The sequence below is a fragment of the Carettochelys insculpta genome, chromosome 5 (assembly GCF_033958435.1).
Source record: "Carettochelys insculpta isolate YL-2023 chromosome 5, ASM3395843v1, whole genome shotgun sequence".
Taxonomy (NCBI): Eukaryota; Metazoa; Chordata; order Testudines; family Carettochelyidae; genus Carettochelys; species Carettochelys insculpta.
Genome location: NC_134141.1, coordinates 83,162,193 through 83,182,523, shown reverse-complemented (window position 1 = coordinate 83,182,523; position 20,331 = coordinate 83,162,193). Strand labels below are relative to the sequence as shown.

The 20,331-nt window shown below is 41.0% G+C and overlaps 1 protein-coding gene across 2 annotated transcripts in view; it reads right to left on the bottom strand.

Annotated features, from left to right (window-relative positions):
* The window catches only part of MAP1B (microtubule associated protein 1B), a 99,335-nt gene that overhangs the window by 78,657 nt on the left and 347 nt on the right, over nucleotides 1-20,331 (bottom strand). Inside the window, exon 2 of one of the 2 annotated variants that reach the window (XM_074995415.1) lies at nucleotides 14,833-14,934. In XM_074995415.1, coding sequence (XP_074851516.1) covers nucleotides 14,833-14,934 — 102 coding nt within the window. Of the gene's footprint in view, nucleotides 1-2,433; nucleotides 2,488-14,832; nucleotides 14,935-20,331 lie in introns of those variants that run through there. The other variant, XM_074995416.1, reaches the window with a different exon arrangement.

Here is a 20,331-nt window from a genome sequence, read left to right as displayed (position 1 = left end):
ATTGCAGGACTGCTGTAGAAAACAAACATCTCCTCAATCCTACAGCAATGTTGGACTGATTTACTTCATCTCCACTAGCTTGAACGCAGCAAGACTGGGACCCAAGAGTTTCTCATTATTCTCCCCTCCTAAGTCTATCAACAGAAGTTCAGCAGTACCACTGTTAATAGCTTTGGAAGTTCTAGTGTAAATATGCCACTTTCATCTCAAGCACTGTATTAACCCGACCAGACAAGATTTAATTAAGCCATCACGAAAATGATGGCAACAGTCAATGACCCGTCTACAAGAGGGCTCCTGAATTGCTGTCACTGGCAGAGGTGAGCTAATGATAGCAATGGTGGGATTATTTTATCCCCAAATTTTACATGTATAGCCAAAGCTCACTTCTTATTTGCCCATCAGGAGCAGCAAAGGATGGGGAAAGGATAAAAGGCACTTTCTGAGGGGTTTTAACACTTCACTGGCAGGCAATAATTGCTGCATGAGAATGGTATTAACACAGCAAAAGATCAATGTAAGCCTAAGTATCTTCACTATGGCTTTTTGCACACTGATCTTTTTGGAAAAAATTCTCATTAATGCCAATAATGGTGCAGCTCTGTGAGTAGCAGCAATGGTGAAAGCGCTTGACAAAGTGCCACTGACATGTCATTTAGTCCTTCTCTGAATTAAAAAAAAGGAAAATAAAATGAGAGAAATAAGAATAGGTGGAATTTAGAACAAGTTCAAGTCATATTGTGCTCTTGAAAACACAGCAACAGAATCAAAATAAACATTAATACATCATCGAAGACTCCAATGAGCCTCCTTCAAGCACAACTTTCTACTTTGAAAAGGGAAAGAAAAAGACCACCTGACTAATGAGAAAGCAAGGGGGTAATGTTGCACTACATGATGAAGCATTCCATTTCTTTCACTTTATACCATAGAAGAAAGAATTCAGAGTAATCCTTGCCTTTTGCTGTTTAGAAGAAGAAATTAAAAATGAAAAATGTCTCCAGCATACCATTAAATTTCTAGCACAAGATGCGTCGGAGGGCCTGGACTGAGTCAGAGGATTCATGTTATTTCATAGGTACCATACAAGTCTCCTCTGAGATCAGAACTAAAGGTAAAATCTAAGGAATGGAAAAATAGACTCAAATAAAAGGACCAAAGTTAGAAGTTAGTAACATATTGTACAAGGTGGCAAAACAGGAAAACTGAAGAGCTCTATCAAGAAATGGCCAACATCCATAGAACATTTTCCTTCAGGTTTGCTGCAACAAATAGCAATGCTTCTCTTGTTTACACCAATGTAAGCCACAAACAGTTTACACAATTGTAAAATTAGCATGATGAGATCAGAATATGGTCCCATTAAGGAACTATTGCTACCACGTATGACTGCTTATTGTTTGGAATACAGAAGAGAAAGTTTATATGACTGTTTATGGAAATACAGGTTTTAGAGAAACACTTTGTGTTCCATCTCCTTTCTTACTGACAGTGAAGGGATATAAGCACAAGCTCCTATTAATAGAAAAGTAAATGGGTTTCTTCCCTCTGCAGCAAGGCAACAATTGCTTCTCACAAATGAATTCAACCACATTCACCTATTTAACATAAAATGAAAATGTCGGCAGGGTGTCCTTCCACATGATAATCCCCTGCTTGACATGCAATGACATTATCTCACTGTAGCTGAAAACAATTTGTAATTCCTGTTGTAATTACAGGGTTTAATGGGGAGAGGAGATGGTTAAGTGCAGAGCAACTACTCCCACCAGAGACCCTTTGGGGAACAAATGATGCAGTCACAAACTGTTTATGCAATTGAGGGATCATGCTGTGAATCTACTCAAAAGAGACAGGAATCAAAGAATCACAACTATGAAATTTAAAGGGTCACGTGAATACTACACAATACTATATTTTGATTGATTTTGAATTACTTGTCTACTTCTTCCAGGTGTACCATTTAAATAAGAGATCCAGGAGGTCAGCTTGTACCCAAGGCAAAAAAAAACAAACAAAAAAACAACAGTAACTGGACATTTTAGTTTGTCAGCTGCAGAAGTACCATCAGAAAAATACAAATAAGAAAGATTAATATTTTTAGAATGTGTTTAATGTTCAAAATCCATGTAAGGTATTGAAGAATACTTCAATCTTTTAATTTATATGAACTTCCAAAATCTAAGTTGATCAGTTAAAACGATGTCTTAAAGAAAATTCACTAGACCCAGACAAACAAGTATGAGTAACATCATTCCATTAGTAGTTTGCTACAAGGATTAAGTCCTGTCTGCAGGCAGGTTTAGGGACACAGCCATTTCCCTCCTTTTAATGTAGCTATCAAACAACTGAAAAAGCGAATACAATTATTTTTGTATCTGACTAAAACCATCTCCCACCATAAAGACTAAGAAAACTTAAGACCATTATTACCTTTTTTAAAACTTAGCAGGTTAGATATAATCACTAAAATTACACAGCAGAAGAACAGACAGCTGGCTCATAATGTGTGAATCCTGAAAGCTACTGACTGCCAAAAACTCAGTGGAACTGACATGGTTCTTCTGTGCGTGGGTGGGGTGTGAGGCAACTGCCAGAATCAGAGAGCTCATGTGGTCTCTGCTGAAATGCAGAGCGGGAGGGGGAGGAGGAGGAGGATGAGTTGTGACTGCACCAAAGGAAGCTCTGGGACTACAGTTATTGGGTCCACTATGCACATCCACTGACTATGGGTAAAGAAGGGTTTGTAGGCTAATGAATACGATCAGGGGCTAGTGAAAGGCATGATAATAACAGGCAGCTTGGGACATGAGATGTTTCTGTCCCCGCTACAAATATTTTATAGTTCAGCTTTACTCAAGGATAAGAAGTTTCACACCATCTAATATGGCCAACCTCAAAAGCTCAAATATGTGAGTCAGACCCCACAAAAATTATAACAAGATTGAGTCCGAAGCTTTGGTTCTGTCTTCTGATTTTTGAACCCGACCCCCTTTATGAATGTGAAAATTACAGTGTTGCAACTCTTACAGTTAAAGCGAGTAAGGCAATTCTAACCTCTGCTGTGGGATCTTTTGTTAGAGGACCCCAACAGCATTTGGGCCCCTTTGTGCTAGAGCCTGTTCAAGTAGAGGTGACACATGGGGGCGCAGGAGGTCACATGCCTCTCAGCTTCCAATGAGTGTAGGGGCAGTCATCATCCCTCATCAGACTGGCATAGCCTGAGAGCAGCAAGAGTTCTTGAGCCGTGCTGCTCTGGGAGAGAGGAGGGACTACCCCTGCACTCACCAGAAGAGGTGCGCAAGGGTGGGGAAGGTAGAGGCATGTGGCCAGTGATGCCCACCCCATCCTCTGGGAATCCCCGCACCAGTTTGTTCAAGCACAGTAAAAAGGCTCTGTGTTTCCAGGTCTGCACCTCTCAACATGTGGGTCACAAGGTTGTTAGAAGCCACTAAGCTCTAACTTGCCACCCAGTGACCTGCTAAAAAAGTTGCCAGAACTAGAAGGTGAAATCTAGAGGACTGCTGTCCTGATATAGGACTGTCAGGATTCTGGTTGGTTTCCCTGGTTGTATTTAAACCAACTCATGAACAGAAGCTGCCCGTGCAACTGAGTTTCCCTTGCTTAGAGCTACTTCATTTGAACTACCTACCCCTAGTATGTGATTTTGAGCTCCTGGTAATCCAATCCCACCTGCTTCCTGACACCTGACAGTTTGCTCTATGGTGTATATCTCAGATTCTGCTCTATTAGTATTTATTTAACTCAGCCTAGTGGCTGACTCCTGCTCTAACCTGCAGGTCAGACCACCAATAACACTCTGCCCTGAAAAGCTTTCAGCCTAATGCTCCTAGTGAAGAGTTTGTGACATGGAATCCCTGGATTTCAGATCCCATGCTCCAGCCAGAGCAGGAATGTCTACACTGCTATTTTTGGCTCTGTAGTATAAACCCAAATCAGCTGACCCAGGCTCTGAGACTTGCAGCTGAGGGATTTTTTGCTGTAGATGTACCTTTGCCAAACTGGGTTCTAGTCCTAACTTTACCTCAACTTACCTTGTTTAAATCCTGAATGGTGAATGGCACTTCCCCCCAAGGTAGCAATAGGAGGGTGACCTTGGCTCATAAAGTGCATGAAATACACAGAAACATTATGTCTCTTGATGGTCCTATAGGCTAGTGCTCCCACGTGTATTCCACAGGGCACTGGAGGCTCTGTCTGATTTTGCTTTCAGAAAAAAAAAATAAAAAGCTGGAGCTTCTCATATAATCATGAGACTAAATGCAGGAACAGCCAAAATTGCACTTCCCAAGGAATTTGAGAGTTGTCAACATTGTGCAGAACTAACTAGATCAATTGTCTGTACAGTCAAAAGCCACAGAGGGTCTGTTCTTGTGTCTACTGAACCAAATAGCAAAATTCCTATTGACTACACTGGTAGCAAATTTGGCCTCTTCATACTACTGTACAAACCATAGGAAGCTTTTTCACTAGAAAAGAAGTGCCATTTCACTTGAATTGGAGGGAAATATAACTTCTTCCCTCTCCACCGCTGATCCATCTTTCAGATAGACATAAGACCTGGCATTTATTTTACCCTTACAAATAGGATAAAAAATATTTGATCTATAATAATTATAAGCCATTAAAGCCTGACCCAAAGCCCACAAACCAACGAGAATATTTCCATTTATTTCAGTGGACTTTGGATCAAGCCCTTCATCACTATAAATAAATAACAGTAACCATTAATATTTAGCCCAGTCTTTCCCAGAAACTTACTCACCAAAAGACTGATAAGTTGTAGGTAAAAGTAGGTGGAGAAAGTTCAGGTAGTGAAATCAAAGATAAATCACAGAAAGAGAACATGAAAAGCCTACATTTAAATAACATGTTGGCTATGATAACCAGGAAGCAGATAACAAATGGTAGTGACAGCCTAGTTACAGACTTACAACAAATCCAGGAAGAAAGACATGGGAAAAAAAATGTCAAAGAACATGCGCTAAAGACCCTGAAAGAAAGGTCAACAATGAGAGGATATTGGAAACAAATTCCAAACAATATCTATAGGAGTCCTAATAAAGGTGGCAACCAAAACTAACTGAAGAGTCTAGAATAATGCAGCTGAATGAAGAGGAATATGGAGAGCAATATTGCATATCCTCAGCAAAAATCATGGAATCATAAAATCATAGGGCTGGAAAGGACCTTAGGAGGTCATCTAGTCCAGCCCCCTGCCTGAAGTACCATCAACCCCAACTAAATTATACCAGTCAGGACTTTGTAAAGCTGGGACTTAAAAACCACTGGTGATGGAGATTCCACTACCTTTCTAGGTAATGCATTCCAGTGCTTTATTACTCTCCTGGTGAAATAGTTTTTCCTAATATCCAACATACATCTCTCCCACTGTAATTTCAGACCATTGCTGCTTGTTCTGCCATCTTTCAATACTGAGAACAACCTCTCTCCATCCTGCTTAGAGCCCTACTTCAGGAATTTGAAGGCTGCTATCAAATCGCCCCTCACTCTTCTTTTCTGCAAACTAAATAAGCCCAAGTCCCAGAGCCTCTCTTTATAAGCCATGTGCTCCAGCTCCCTAATCATTTTCCTTGCCCTCAGCTGGACTCTCTCCAGTGCATCCACATCCTTTCTGTATGGGGGACCCAAAACTGGACATAATACTCCAGATGAGGCCTCATCAGTGCAGAGTAGAGGGGAATAAGACCTTCTCTAGATCTGCTGGAAATGATTCTCCTAATGCACCCCAATATGCCATTAGCCTTCTTGGATACAACGGCGCGGTGTTGACTCATACCCAGCTTCTGATCCACCATAATCCCCTGTCCTTTTCTGCTGCACTGCTACTTAGCCAATCAGCACCCAGCCTGTAACAATGCTTGGGATTCTTCCGTCCCAAGCGCAGGACTATGCACTTGTCCTTGCTGAACGTCATCAGATTTCTTTTGGCCTAATCCTCCTAGTTATCTTGGGAATGCACAGCTAAGGTTGATCAGATCTCCAAAAGCAACAACAAAAACCCAGCATAAATATTAACAATGGGAATTGAAATGATCTAAAAGGGAAATTCTCAGTGAAGGCTCACATAACCGGCTCACCGCACCCTACACTGCTGCCCACCCTCCACGTATAAACTAGGACCCTTTGCTATGGCAGTTGGAGAGTTCTGTAATCCCATGCTAATTTTATCTTATTTATTTTTAATGTTTGCATCACTTCTCAGTACTACTGCTGATTCACTTTAGCACCTTAATATCAGCATGTACTGGTGTTCTAGCAGTAATGTAAATTCATGTTAATTGTCTTTGAGATCATTCCTAAAAAACCCAGAAGTGTCAAGTTATTCAAGAATGACTGTCACATCAGTGCAACAACTGACTCACTGAAGAAAGAAAATCACTCAGCAGAACCCTTCTGGAATCCTGATTACCACTAAAAGCAAGAGTTAAATAATTCATAGCTATTCCGGTAGCTAGACATATTAGGTATTTTACTTGTAATCCTATACTCATCTGTGGAAAGCTTTGCACACTATAAAATAAAGTTAATTATACTTTCTGAAATCATGTCATTTCTTTCCTGACTGAGCCCCATCTCAGGGATCCCTTTTCCACTTCTAAGATATCCAAAATCCCCTACTTCAGAGCTACTCTATAGCCAAGCAGTGACTCTCCTGTGAAGTTGCTAGCAGCAACAGCCCCATAGGGAACACCGAGGATAGATCCAGCAGCATGAGTCAGCTTCATTCTCCACTCTAGTTCTCTCTGCCTCCATTTTCTTTCTTTCAAGTATCAACCACTATATAGCACAAAACAAATAGTTCAGTTAACTGGAGCTAAACTCTCCAAATACCAGCTTAATCTAATTCTCCCATATAGTGATTCAAAGCACAAACTAGGTTAAGAATCATACTTATAGACTAACCCTGAGGTTGTTGACATGCCAAATTACTTGCATTCTGAAGATGATTGCACCTCTAAATGTTTAGAAACGCTACTTAGTACTGAAATTTTGACACTGCTTGACAATTCTCTGCATAATACAACACAATATACTAGACTAGCATTTCCCAAAGCGTGGTACACACACCACCAGTGGTACGCGAAAGGATTTCACGGGGTACATGGCAGAAAATAAATTATTAAAAAATCAGGAGATAAGCACTGGGATGGCTCTGGGAGAGGGGGTAGCAAACAAGGCTGAAGTCCCAAAAGGGGTATGTTTGGGAAATACTGTAGCAGACAAATATTAAACATAGGCACATCTATTGCCAGCTTATGATCCCAGTAACCCTGGTTCATGCTGGCTTAAATGAGATCCAAATCTAGGTCAGGCTATTTTTAACTCTCTAAAAAATTGTAAAATTGTAAAATTTGCTGAAAGAAGTGCTAAAAATATTAACCACATTTTATCAGTATTTTTGGGGTCTGATCTTACAATGCTTTAGAACGGGCTTTAAACTGGTGTAGAGTTGCATAGCTACAATTAAGTAAGTGGGAGCTACGCTATTTACACTAGCTGAGGATCTGGCCCAGTATGTTTCTGTCTAACAAATATGGTATAATCATCACCATCATCAACCAGGGGCTCAGCGCCCATTGGTGTCCGATGCCTCCCTCACTATTTCCTTCCATCTTTTCCCGTCCAGTGCAGAGTGGCTTAGCAGGAGATGTTAATAATATCATTTAAAGTCATACATTACTATAAAAGATTTATGGTTAAAATGCAACACATAAATTTTCCTATGCAAGGTTCATAAAAGTACTTACGTCACTTTAATTAAACATCTACACAGTTTTCAGTCAGAAGGCATTACGGTTTATACATAACAACTCAACAACAACAACAACAATTAAAAAGGTATATGTGGTATGTGAGGGTATTTTAACACACAAAAAACCACACACCTTTGACAAAGGCCTTTATGGATTAAGCACCTATGCCATGTTATATTACAAGGTGGCATTTAACAAAAAGTTTATATTCACAAGTGTGGGACAAATAATGCCTATACAGCAACATCTGCTTCAAGAGAGTTTATTCCAACATCTTACAAAAATAAAGCAGATGAATCCAGATTAGAATGCCTGTGGTTTTATGCATCTCTACAACTGTATATTTCATACAGGTTCAATCTCTCAAAACTGGGACTCTGGTCCAAAAACAGAGTGTTCCAGTGGAGAGCTGATGGCTAGGAGCCTCACCAGGTTGGTGGCAAAGGAGCTGGCAGCTGAGATTCTGGTTGTGCCAGGAGGCTGGCAGTCCTTCTGGGACTGGTGGCCAGGAGCTCAGTGAGCTGGTGCATCAACAGGGACAGAGGCCTGGAGCCCAGCACAGCAGTGAGGCATGTGGGTGGGATTGAGGTGGGGCTGGTGGGCAGGAACCTGGTGGGCTGACACAGGAGTAGCAGCTGTTACCCAGATCCTAGCTGGGCCACTGTAAGTGGGGGAGCCACCTGGGAGGCAGGGGACCAGAACTGATTTCCCTGTTCCAGCAAACTCCCTTGTTTGGATTAGTCAGGTCTCAAGGGTGCCAGATCAGGGAGGTCCAATCGGTATGCCCACACATTCCCCACAGAAAGAGGGACAGCAAAGGAATAAAAACCATTGTAACAGACTGGGCTAGCAGTTAGTTCAGACAAGTGAAAATCAACCATCACACTGAGAAGCTGCAGACTAAATGGATTAGCACATTTACACACAGAATAAAAGGCAATATATTCGATCAAATAGTTTCTCCATCAAGAAACAATCCATTCTGTGTGGAATTCACCCTACTACCAAAGGCCCTAGGCAACACCCTCCTCACTGTTGCAGTCACAAGATGTTGGTAGAGACATGGATGGAAAGACTGTCAGCAAATCCTCCACATCCTCTCCACCTCAGTGAGCAGCTGTCTGGTACCGAACATGTTCATTATGGTCAAACTAGGAAAGGAGACAATAAGAACTGGTCTACCCAAAGACCTGTACTGGTTTAGCTAAAATGGATTTTATTTGGACAAGGCCTATAATCTACATGATCCAGAAGATGGAAGCCTCTGTGTAAGCAGCAGAGAAGGGAAGAAGAACATCTGTGGAGGTTCTGATTGAATAAAGGCGAATATATTCCAGCCCTCTCATCCTTCACTGATTTTCCTGCACAAAACCTATTTACTCTGTTTAAGAAGAATTTCACCTATTATGCACTTGCAAAATAAAATTTCAAAGAAGACTAAAATAGTTTTAAAATAGCTTTTTAATATAAAAACACCAGTTAGTACCTTCCCCCATCTCAGCATGAGCCACTAATAGTTGCTTTTCTGAGTGTGACCTTTTCCTTTGTGAAGTTTACCTCAAAATATGATGGAAATCATCCTGAGTTCATGATGGAGGAAACAAAGGCATAAGCACTTAAGTATTCATTTTAAGTAGTGTTCCTTGTTGTCTTGGCAACCATTTATTAGCTTTGCTATTCATTTTTCATCAGGATCTGACAACCTCAATGCAAGATTTTTTATTAAGGATCCTGCTAACTCAGCCACTGCATAAGCCATAGGAAAGCATCTGTTAGCATTAAGATTCTAAACACCATTTTTGATGGCACAATATGATCTGTAAGTACTATTCTGACTATAGCTGAACATACAGAAACACCAGCAAAAGAATTCTTTTCTTTTATAAAACTTCAAAAATATTTTGGAATGTAATTCTGTTTCCATTGATAGCTATGCAAGTGTTGCCAATCACTGCAGGAGGAGCGAAATTAGGCCTCAAATTAACTCATTTCCTCAGATATGAAAAACTGATAAGAACAGATGAGTTTTATTGCACAAATGATTACACCCCACTAATAGCTAAATTGCATAGGATAAAAAGTAAAATACATAAGTCATCCATGGCACAGAAGTGGGTGACAGCAGTAACAAGCACTGATCATGGTTAACAATCATGTATCAGAACCTGCCTTGCCCCAGATACATGGGGTGGGAAGATTACATTTAAGCCAATAAGCAGCCCTGGCAAACAAGGCTTAAGCTCACTTCCCAGTGGTTAGGCGGCCAATGCTCAAACCACTGAGCTATCCACTCCCTGCTATGCAGACTGTTAATTTGGCACAGAATTCCCCAAGAGTAAGCAGGAGTCCCTTCTCTGTGCTGAGTCAGCACCACTTCAGACATTTGGCTGTGAGGGTTGGCCATTCCTGCCTCTGATCCCCACCCCCAGATGGAGGGGCCCTGAGCTGGAAGAACATGGTCTCATGTCCTTCAGCACAGCTTAGTGCCAAAGTTCCTACCCCAGAAGTTCGTCTGGCTTTTTGTTTGGGTTACATGAAGGACTTGGTTTTAAATAGGCAAAAGCAGGGGTTTTTTTTCAAAAGTAAGGGTGATGGTTGTTATTTAAGTATATCCCCATCCTACATACAATGGGCCCTACTGCAATCTCCTCGGGTTGATTTTTTCCCCCATAATGAATATTGCACATTAATTTTACTGTGCATGTAATCTTAGCTCCCCCGATACATAACCTTCCTGGACTTTGAAAAAGCCTTTCATAGTGTTGTTAGAGACAATTTGTGGAAACTGCTGCAGCACCGTGGAATCCCATCCAAAATTATTAACTTGATCCCTTCAGTGTATGAACCTTTAATGTGCCAAGTGGTTCACAATGGTGTCTTGACAGAATCCTTCAGCATACTGTCGGGAGTGCGACAAGAGTGCCTACTGTCACCTTTCCTGTTCCTGATCACAATGTGTCGGATTATGGAACAGGACAACAGATGGTCATCAACGAGGCATTCAGTGGACACTTTTCAAAAAGGTAGGAGGACGTTGATTTTGCGGATGATATCACCCTTCTTTCACACCAAAAAGAAGGCATGAAAGAAAAGGTCACAACACTAGACAAAACTGCCTTAATGACTGGCCTGAGCATGAACAAGGGAAAGACCAAGACAATGAGGATCAGCCAGTCCAACAACAGAAATGTCACATTGGGAGGGGATGACCTGGAAGATTTGGAGAAGTTCACCTACTTAGGTAGTATTATGGGCAGAGACGAAGGAACAAATAAGGATATCAATGCCAGGACAGGGAAAGCAACAGCCATATTCAAGACTCTCTTTCCCATATGGAGTTCACAAACAGTATTTGTGAAGATGAAACTTCTTCAACACAAACGTGAAGAAAGTGCTCTTGTATGGATGCAAGACCTGATGTACTAAAGAGTCTTCAAATCACAAGCTACAGACATTCATAAACAGGTGCTTGAGGTACATCCTTCACATGAAATGGCAAGACTTCATCACAAACAAGGAGCTTTGGAATGGAGCAGGACAAGAACCAACTGACACTGAAAACAAGAAAAGAAAGTGGGGATGGCTAGGCCACACGCTCACAAAACCATCATCCAGCACAGTCCATCAAGCTCTCACAGGGAACCCGCAAGGAAAATGCAAGAAGAGGAAGATATCATACAACGTGGAGTTGGTCTACTGAGATTGAAGGACAACTGGGGCACTCCTGGAGCCAGCGAGAAGTTTTTATCCCAAGACAGAGTGAAGTGGAGGAAACCTGTAGATGACCTATGCTCCACCCAGAGTACAAGGGTTAAGTAGTCTTAGCTATCTGGATTTTCCAATTTGAGGCAATACTGCACACGATCTGCAGCCTCCTGTGAGGAGGAATTTAGTCTCTTTTGTACTTAACACCAAATGTTAGCTCTGTTGCGAAATCAATGCTAGTTTAATTTCAATCCAGGCTCCAAAATTGCAGTAGAAATTAGTTACTTTGACATTTTATTCAAAAAGGGCTACAAAAAAGCCTCTTTTTCATGGCACAAAAGGGAAAGCACAATGGAGTCCCACATGGGTTTGGTGCCCAGGCACTGAGGATAGAGGTCAAAACTCTGTCCTCAATTCTGTGAAGAGGATCTCTCTGAGGTCAATGGGATTCTTATACAAGCATCAGAGGGTTGAATTGGACCTAGAATGCCAGCTTCATTTCTGAATTCCCTCCCTTTTACAAGTTTCAGGCAGACTCTTTAATGCCTTTGAACACGGATTTTTTTGTGGCTTATTGTTTAGAGAGTGGGCAGTGCTACAAAACACATTCATTACTGCTAATCATAGAAATGGTGACGAATTCCAGTCACATACAATTAAGCTGTAATTCTATACAATGACAGACAAAACAGGCAAGTCTAGACAAAAGGCTAGCTAAAAATATAATTCCTAGAGAATATTTCCTAGATGATTTTATAATCTTTCCATCAAAAAATACAATCTGACTTTAATTGAAATGAAATCAGGCGATTTGCTCGGTTTTAATTCATGTAACCCTACCAAAAATGATGTCTTAAGTTAAGCTATTCAACAGCATTTGCTGAAAATCTGAAATGCATGGTCATGTTTCTGCTAAAATAAAGGCACACAATTTTTTAGCTGAAATCTCAAATGAGACATTTACAAATTAAACTTAGATGTAATGTACAGTTCCACCCTAAGGGCCATATCCTGCTAGTTTTACTAATCAAAGTACTCCCAAAGCAACAAAAAGGGAGCTTGTGTGACTTAGTAGCTGATTTTGGTTCACGTTCAATGAAATTTAAACCTAACTGCAAGAGATGTACTTTGGATCTGGTCCTGCTTCCACGAAACTAAATGACTGCCAGCCACAAAGACCTAGATATTCATTTTTTTAGATGTATTCTGCTGTTTCACAGACAAAGGGGAAAAGTCTAAATTGGTTTCCTACACTGGCAATGTCTATGCACATTTGGTCACCAATCTGTTTATTAGAGACAAATGCTGCTGCAACTAATATTGCACCAAGTTACAGAAAAAGCTTCAGTGCGTTATGCAAGACAACAGAGTGAATACTGCAAAACAAGAGTAAACAAAATCTCTGTTATAATCTGTGATACTGACTCTAGGAATCTGCTGTAGCAGCATTTCATAACCATCCCTACCATACTCATGATCAATAATTTTAATGTTTAGGCAATATTATGCTGCATGCGTTGTTACAGTTACATCCACACATATTTCACCAGTGAAAGCAACCTGCACTCCTTTGAGAGCTGTACAGTAATAATTAAAACCTAAGTGATTGTGTACCCACACACACGTGTGGTTAACTGTCCCACATAGTGGTACCTAAACCACTTCACAGCAAAAGAATAAGTACCCTCTACAGCCTAAGGTGACAGTCAGCTGGCCTCAAAGGTACCGATATGATGCTCCAGAGGTTCCCAGGTTTAAATCTGCCTGTGGGCAGTTACAGCTGAGGGCTTGTCCAGGATTTCAACTGGGTCTCTGAAGCTCAGGATGTGCTTCCTCAGCTAGGGGAAGTTTGTAACCCACACACCTAGGTGTGGCTAACTGTCCCATGTAGTGGTACCTAGACCACTTCACACTGAAAGAATAAACATCCTCTTCAGCCTAAGCTGACAAGCAGCTAGCCTTCAGCTCAAGTGCTAGTGGTACCTGCACTAAGCTCCAGAGAGCTCAGGTTTGAGTCTGCCTGTGGCCAACTAAAACTGTGCCTACATTTAGTGTTTACTTAAAAATAAAAAAAGAGTTAGAAAACTTAACAATTGTGAGAAACCCCATGAAATCACAGACGTCAGAATTTTCCACTCCCCTGCTGTGAATGGTTGAGGGCACACCTTTCTCTCTATTTGAGCCACTCAGAGACAACACTATACAAGCCATGTTCACAATACAGGAATGAAACCAGCTCTGAAGGGCTTTCACATACTGCAAAACTTGCAATGTAGGTATAGTCATAGTTCAAAATGGAGGAGAAGAAAAAGGCTGACATGTGAGGAGGTGGGAGGGGGATGGCAGGGGGTAAATTAACTTGAATGAACAATGAATCCCAGAATAAGCCAGATTCCTTGCATTCCCTGCACATCCGTGTGTAGTTTTCTCTTTCTCTATCACAAGGGAGTAGCCAGGAGCCACTCCTGGATTCCTCTGAAGTTAATGTAGCTCTCAAAGGATCTGTGGTTTCTGGTGGTTGAAATGCTTTTCAGTAACTGAGGGATAGGATGTACCTTACTTTAAAGTAAGTTCCCCACAACAGTAATTTGCTAAACAATGCCTGCTCTGATGCAAAGAAATAACCTGGATTTCATGAGAAACCTGCATTTTAAGCAAGGAAATGGGTGGGGCAGAGAATTGTCAAAAGGATTATGGAATTTTCACCTCTTGGTTATCAGTTCAATTCCAGCCAATATAAGTAGTGACCAAAAGTGGCTCTTTAGCAAGCAGTTCTGTGTGAGTTAATAGGCTAAAACCAGTTTGTTACAAACACATTTCCATGTCACAAAACTTTCACCTTTTGTTATGGGCTTATTCTCAGATAGTACTATGAGTGCATGTTTTTAGAGAAGGAACCATGACTCTGTCCTCCTTAATCCAACCAAATCAGAATCAAGGCACTTTTTTGGGATTGTACTGTACCTATTCTGATAGAAGACCTCCAAGTGTCCAGGACTGTTAATGTCACCTTACCTTAAGGAAACAATGACTCATTCAAATGCGTATTGCCCAAACCTCAAACACTCAAATATCAATGTGCAATGAAACTGAATGTAGCATTGAACCAGCAACACAACTAAACATATGTTTACATTGGCTTACCTTAAAAAATGAATATTACATATACTTCAAATATTTGAATATAATGTCTGAAGCTTTTTTATATAAAGAATACAATCATATTGTGCGAGAGACTAAAAACAAAGCTAAGTCATGCAGTAGGGTTTTTTATGTTACACTTTTTAAAAAGCTATGCCCAACGTTGCTCAAAACTAAAAAGTCTTACCTCGAACTTCAGGAGAGAACCGAGCTGAATGGCGAGACACAAAAAGTTTCAGTTCTTGGTCTAAGTTGCATTCAATCAAATTTGTGTCCCATGATCGGATTCCTGCAAGTCAAAACACAAAGTATATTCATACTTGATATGTGTTTTTAAAGTTTTCAGTTGAACACTTCTGGATTCTCATTCATCTGAGCAAAATATTTCTCCATTCCAAAGCCTGCCTGTCTTCCATCCTTCCTCTTTCTCATATCCACACATTTGATAGTTGTTTTGTTCATTTGTACTCTCTACAGATCAGTCTTGCATGATACTAAACATTCTGAAGATAGTGCTCAAGGATAATAAGAAAAAAATCAATTTACTGGTGCTAATAAGGGGTGGCTTTCACAATCTGAGAATCATTAGCTTTATTCTGGAGCACTATTGATATTGATAGTATATGCCCCCTAACTGAATTGCCTCATAGTAATACATTGTTTCTACTTATCACAAAACTACTGAATTGCATAAAACTAAATTATTCAAGGAATATCTTAGCTACATTACACAATCATTGTATCTGAGCCTATGAAAGGGAAAGTAACAGCTTACATATATTGTGGGTCCAACACTTCTGGTATTAAATGCACCATTTTTAATGCCAAGCTGCTATGCCAGCAATAGGTCATATTTTTAATTAAAATATAAATGGTTTGTTCAAGTAGTGTGAAAATTCTATCAGTCAGACATAAAATATATTGTCCTGGACTGCCTCTCCTAAATTAAATTAAACTTGGAAAAAGTCCTATTACTTTACTGTCCAGTTTCTTATCTCAGTTATTTAAAGAATGAGATTCTTGACACACGTAAGGCACGGAAGCTTATGTTTCCATAATAACAATTATTAAAAGCTATAGTTTGGGGAGCAAAAACAACAAATAAAGATAGTTTTGAGAACACAGAATTGAGAAAAACCAAACATGAAATTGATGAAATGGTCTGGAATGTTTTATATTTCTCTACCGCTCCAGAAAAAAAATCTGTATTTTTTAAAAAAGGGAAAAGGCGTACAGGCAGTTTTCTCCAATAAGGTACAGGCACTGGCTCCATTTTGAAAAAAAATTTAAAAGTTCAGTCCTCTGTCAGGGGCAGTGATTAGACAAGCAGAAACTAGACAAGCTGGATGGAAAGTGGCTGAAGACGGGGAAGACACAGAGCTATAATGGTGACAGTCTTCCCCCAATTCCATAAGCTGAATTATTGCTCTGGCTTCTCATTTGCTGTGAATGACATGGTATGCAACTGAGGAAGTGGGGCACTACAGTATTTGGGGAGGGAGCACCTAGCTGCCAAAGCTAGAGTAAAAGTAGAGGCAGCTGCTCAGTATGGTACCTTAGGACTGGCTTCCCATACAAATTTGAAGATCTGCATTTCAAGAGCCTTGCCCACTGCCCACTTCAGTGACCCTTGCTACAGAAAGAAACCCATCAAATGCTTTATGCAGCTTCACATCTATTGAAATACAAGTTTGTTTCTCCCATTTCCATGTGATTTTGCATGAGGAGATGATTTAACTCTTAGCTTGCTATTTTGAACCAGCTACTTTGCGCCACCAATGACATCATAAAAATGCACATTCTGAAAAAGGTCCGAAAGGCACATGGAGAGTAACTACTTTTGATGATTTTTTCCTAAGGGTCTTTATGGCAGCTTTCCAGCCAGACTACCAATGTGCCTGATATTAGGGTATGTCACTTTATTAAGTAACTGCCATTTTTGAACACTAAGTTTTAGAACTAAGTAATTTTCCCTATATTTCATAGGTTTGTGAAAATAATGCCCTAACTAAAATTACTTAGTTGAACTACAGGGGGATAGATTCCCTCACTATTTGAATTATAACTTGTGGAATATGTTGGCAATGGAGTTCAACCTCTGCTATGAGGATTTTCATTTGCTAGAAACTTCTTCATCATATAATGCTTTTTGGTAAGTGAATTTGGGAATGAAATACACCATAGTAACAGTGCTCATATTTAATTGTTTCCATGTGTAAACTATTTCAGATTGTTAGTAATCTTAAAGATATCATACCCAGCACCTAGCATCTTCCAGATAAGTAGCACATCAGAGAAATGCTTCTTGTAAATGTATGTTGGCCATAAACCATTAAGCTAAGGAAAGGTGATTAAATAAGTCCATAACTCAGGCAGCCTACACACAACAAACCCTGAGTGATGAGTAATGATATTGTTTAGGGCTAGCCAACAAGCATCTGATAGACCTACTAGGGAACACAGGAGTTGATGCAATGATGCTGCAAGTAGATAGGGTCTGTCCTGCCATCAAATTGATGCATGGACATCCTTTTGAATCAAATGCATTGGATGTGGATTCATACCCAGACTGAGATTCTGCAATACAATACTGGAACAGAGCCAGATTGCTCACTCTGTCGATGTGGCAAACACAAGATCCAAACAATTATGATATGTAATTATTTTCTTTATCTTAAAGAACACTTTGTGTACTGGAAGGTCCATGAGTCAGCAATTCTGATATAAACACCAAAATATCAAATAGTAAAAGGGATAAATGTAAGGTTTAAGTGAGATGGAGATAAATCTGGAACTGTAAACCAAGGACAATTTAAAGACTATATATATATATACACACACACACACATTAAACTGGAATCATTCCTTCATTCTGGGTTATTTGGAATACAGACGATGCTAGACCTTGTACTAATTAGACAGCAGAATGGGCACACCCACATGCCTGTCTGTATGCTACACAATTGGACAGATCTTGAAGCCATTTTTGACACATTAGAAGGCAGCCCTACTCCACTAGAAGACTGTCATTTCAAAACGAGTAATTATACAGAAAGAGACATCGGAACTGAAAAAAAAAGTGGTAAATTCAAAATGAAGCACCCTCTCTCCATAAAACTTAAAGCAAATGTATCTGCAGTCTTCCAGGCTGTGCAAGACCAACCTATTGATGTAACATCATCAACAAAAACTATCTTCTGAAACTTGTTTCTCTTCAGTACTGTACAAGAATCCACAATCTTCAATGATGATGCTCACAAGACATAACAGATAAGACAGCAGAGATGACTTAACATGGAGGCTGACCTCTTCAAGATCTTGTTGAGAATGGATGGTTTTGAAATGGACTATTCTTTTCCAGATAGCAATGTGCTTTCCACAGAGAAAAAGAAAGATTCATTAAGCCCATATTTACTCCATAAAGATACAGCTACTGACTCCCCCGATGTGTTAATCCAGAACAAAGCCGTTGAATAGCAGACCAGTGGTATCTGCAGCTGCTGAATTCCTAATAGGATCATCTGCCCCCTACAGGAGACAAGTGACTTCTAATCCAAAATTTTGAGTAGACAGCTCACAGGTTTGCTTTTACATATGCAAAATTTTAAAAGATGCTATACTTTGTGAGTTTAGGTGGCAAGAATGTAAACTGTACAGCAGGAACTGCCCGGTAGATGATTCAAGAGCCTGAAGAGGATTTCTTCAGAGGAAGGATGACATCAGATGTCTTGAAGGCAAAAGACACATCCGTTTACTCTATTAATTATTAGATTTAAAATGCAGCCAATTCAGCTTTTCATTCAAAACTTGGTCAAAATCAGGAAAATGCAATGACCAAGTGGCTCTAAATTACAGAGCACCAGCATCAGCATCAGCAGTTTTCACTATAAGACAATGGCAGCTATAAAAAGAAAAAGGTAATTTTAAAAGGTGGTTAATCCTTAATCAGGAAGGAGTAAAAAGTACCTTGGGGAAAGAAATGAAGTAAAACAGATGGTGAATGGTGAAGCAACAATAGGAAGAGACAATTGAAGTCCTATCGAGACTGCTGAACCACACCTACAAACCAGGAATGGTAACCAATTCCCTGTTTAAAGGTCTTTCTGTAACCACAGAAATTTTCTGTAATCCCTACCTTCATCAGCTCAAAACAAAAAAACGTTACAAAAACATCTGTAATGTAGCTTAATAAACTATAACATCTAGTAATGATTTTATTTGTTCTGCATATTAATATTATGCAGGCATAGCACTTTCTAACACTGAAATCTATTATTTAGAAACAATAGCAAGGATTTATTGAGAAAATCTATAGTTTAAACTTGTATTTTGATAGAATGGTGACTTTTTAAAAAACATATCAAATAAACCCTGAGTAATAGTCTGTAGCTGACTAATGTAAGGATTATGAAAGTGAATGTTCTGATATTTTATATTTTAATCTCTTAAACCTTTGCTGTTGTTCTTCTGCAAAATTTATTTCTGTAAAAAAATATGTATAAAACACTCATTGCTGAAAGTTAGAAACAATGGAAGCAGCTGCTTTACTGCTCGGAGGTTCCCTGGTGTTCAGAAATGAAACTCCCCAAGTTCCTTTGATTTTATTTTGCTGTGGGGAAATGTAGGTTTTTTTAAAAATAATGTTTAAATGTCTTTTTTCTTGGCAAATGTGAACGCCCTTTGTCCGCTACGGGCTGCCATAGGGACCGCAGTGCGGACTGCACCACGCCCACGAGCCGGTATCTCTGGGCAGACAGACTCCAGCAGCACCAAGAGGGAAATAGAGAAAACGAAGGAGGCATTGCTGCTGCGGCTGCAGAAGACCGGAACGACCTCTGCAGAAAAAAAATCACTGGCACAGCGCAGTAACAATGGCGGGGAGGGCGGGGGGAGACAGGGAAGCAAGAACAGTGGGAAAAACTCCAGCTCAGTTGCGGGGGGACGGAAAGATCTGTTGTCTCCTCCGTGTGTCTCAGGCTGGGTGGGTGCAGCAAAAGCCAACTGCGGATCTTTGGGTGGGGGGGAAGCCGATGCGATATAAAAACAGGTTCCTTCGTCTCCGTTGCTGCTCTATAGACTCGACAGCCGCGTAGGTCTCCGGATACTGCACCTCAGCTACTAAATTAGCACCGGCTTGAACACAAAGGTCCGGTCGCTGCCGTCTCTGTCCCCCCGTCCCTTATGGCCAGGCATTCTCGGGAGAGCAGGGACACCCAGGAGGCTGTAGGTCCGAGGCGGCCAAAGGAAAAGGGCAGAAATACGCCCCCGCCCCAGGGGGCAGAGTGTGGCTTTTCCTTCTGCAGTGGCAAACAGGGCGCGGGGCGACGGTGACAGCCGAGGCGGGGCGCGCCTCCGCCACTAGGCAAGGGCGGTTTCTCGCCCTCTGCGCCAAACCGAGCCCCAGCCCCCCGTCTGCAAGCACAGCTGCAGCCCCGCGCGGCTCGCAGCCTGCCCAGCCTCCGGAGTCGGGCCAGGCGCCGGGCAGCAGCCAGGGAGGCTGGAGCCGGGCTGGGCAGCGCTCCTGCCAGCTGTTCGCGCGGCAGCTCGCAGCAGAGGGAGCGGCCGCGGCGGATCTGTTCCCCCTGGTGGCTTGGGGGAGGCAACATGGTGACTCCTGGCGCCTGCCGCGGAGGGCGTGGGGCCAAGGGCGGCCGAGCGGGCGGGGGCCGATAGTGGGGGTGCGCCC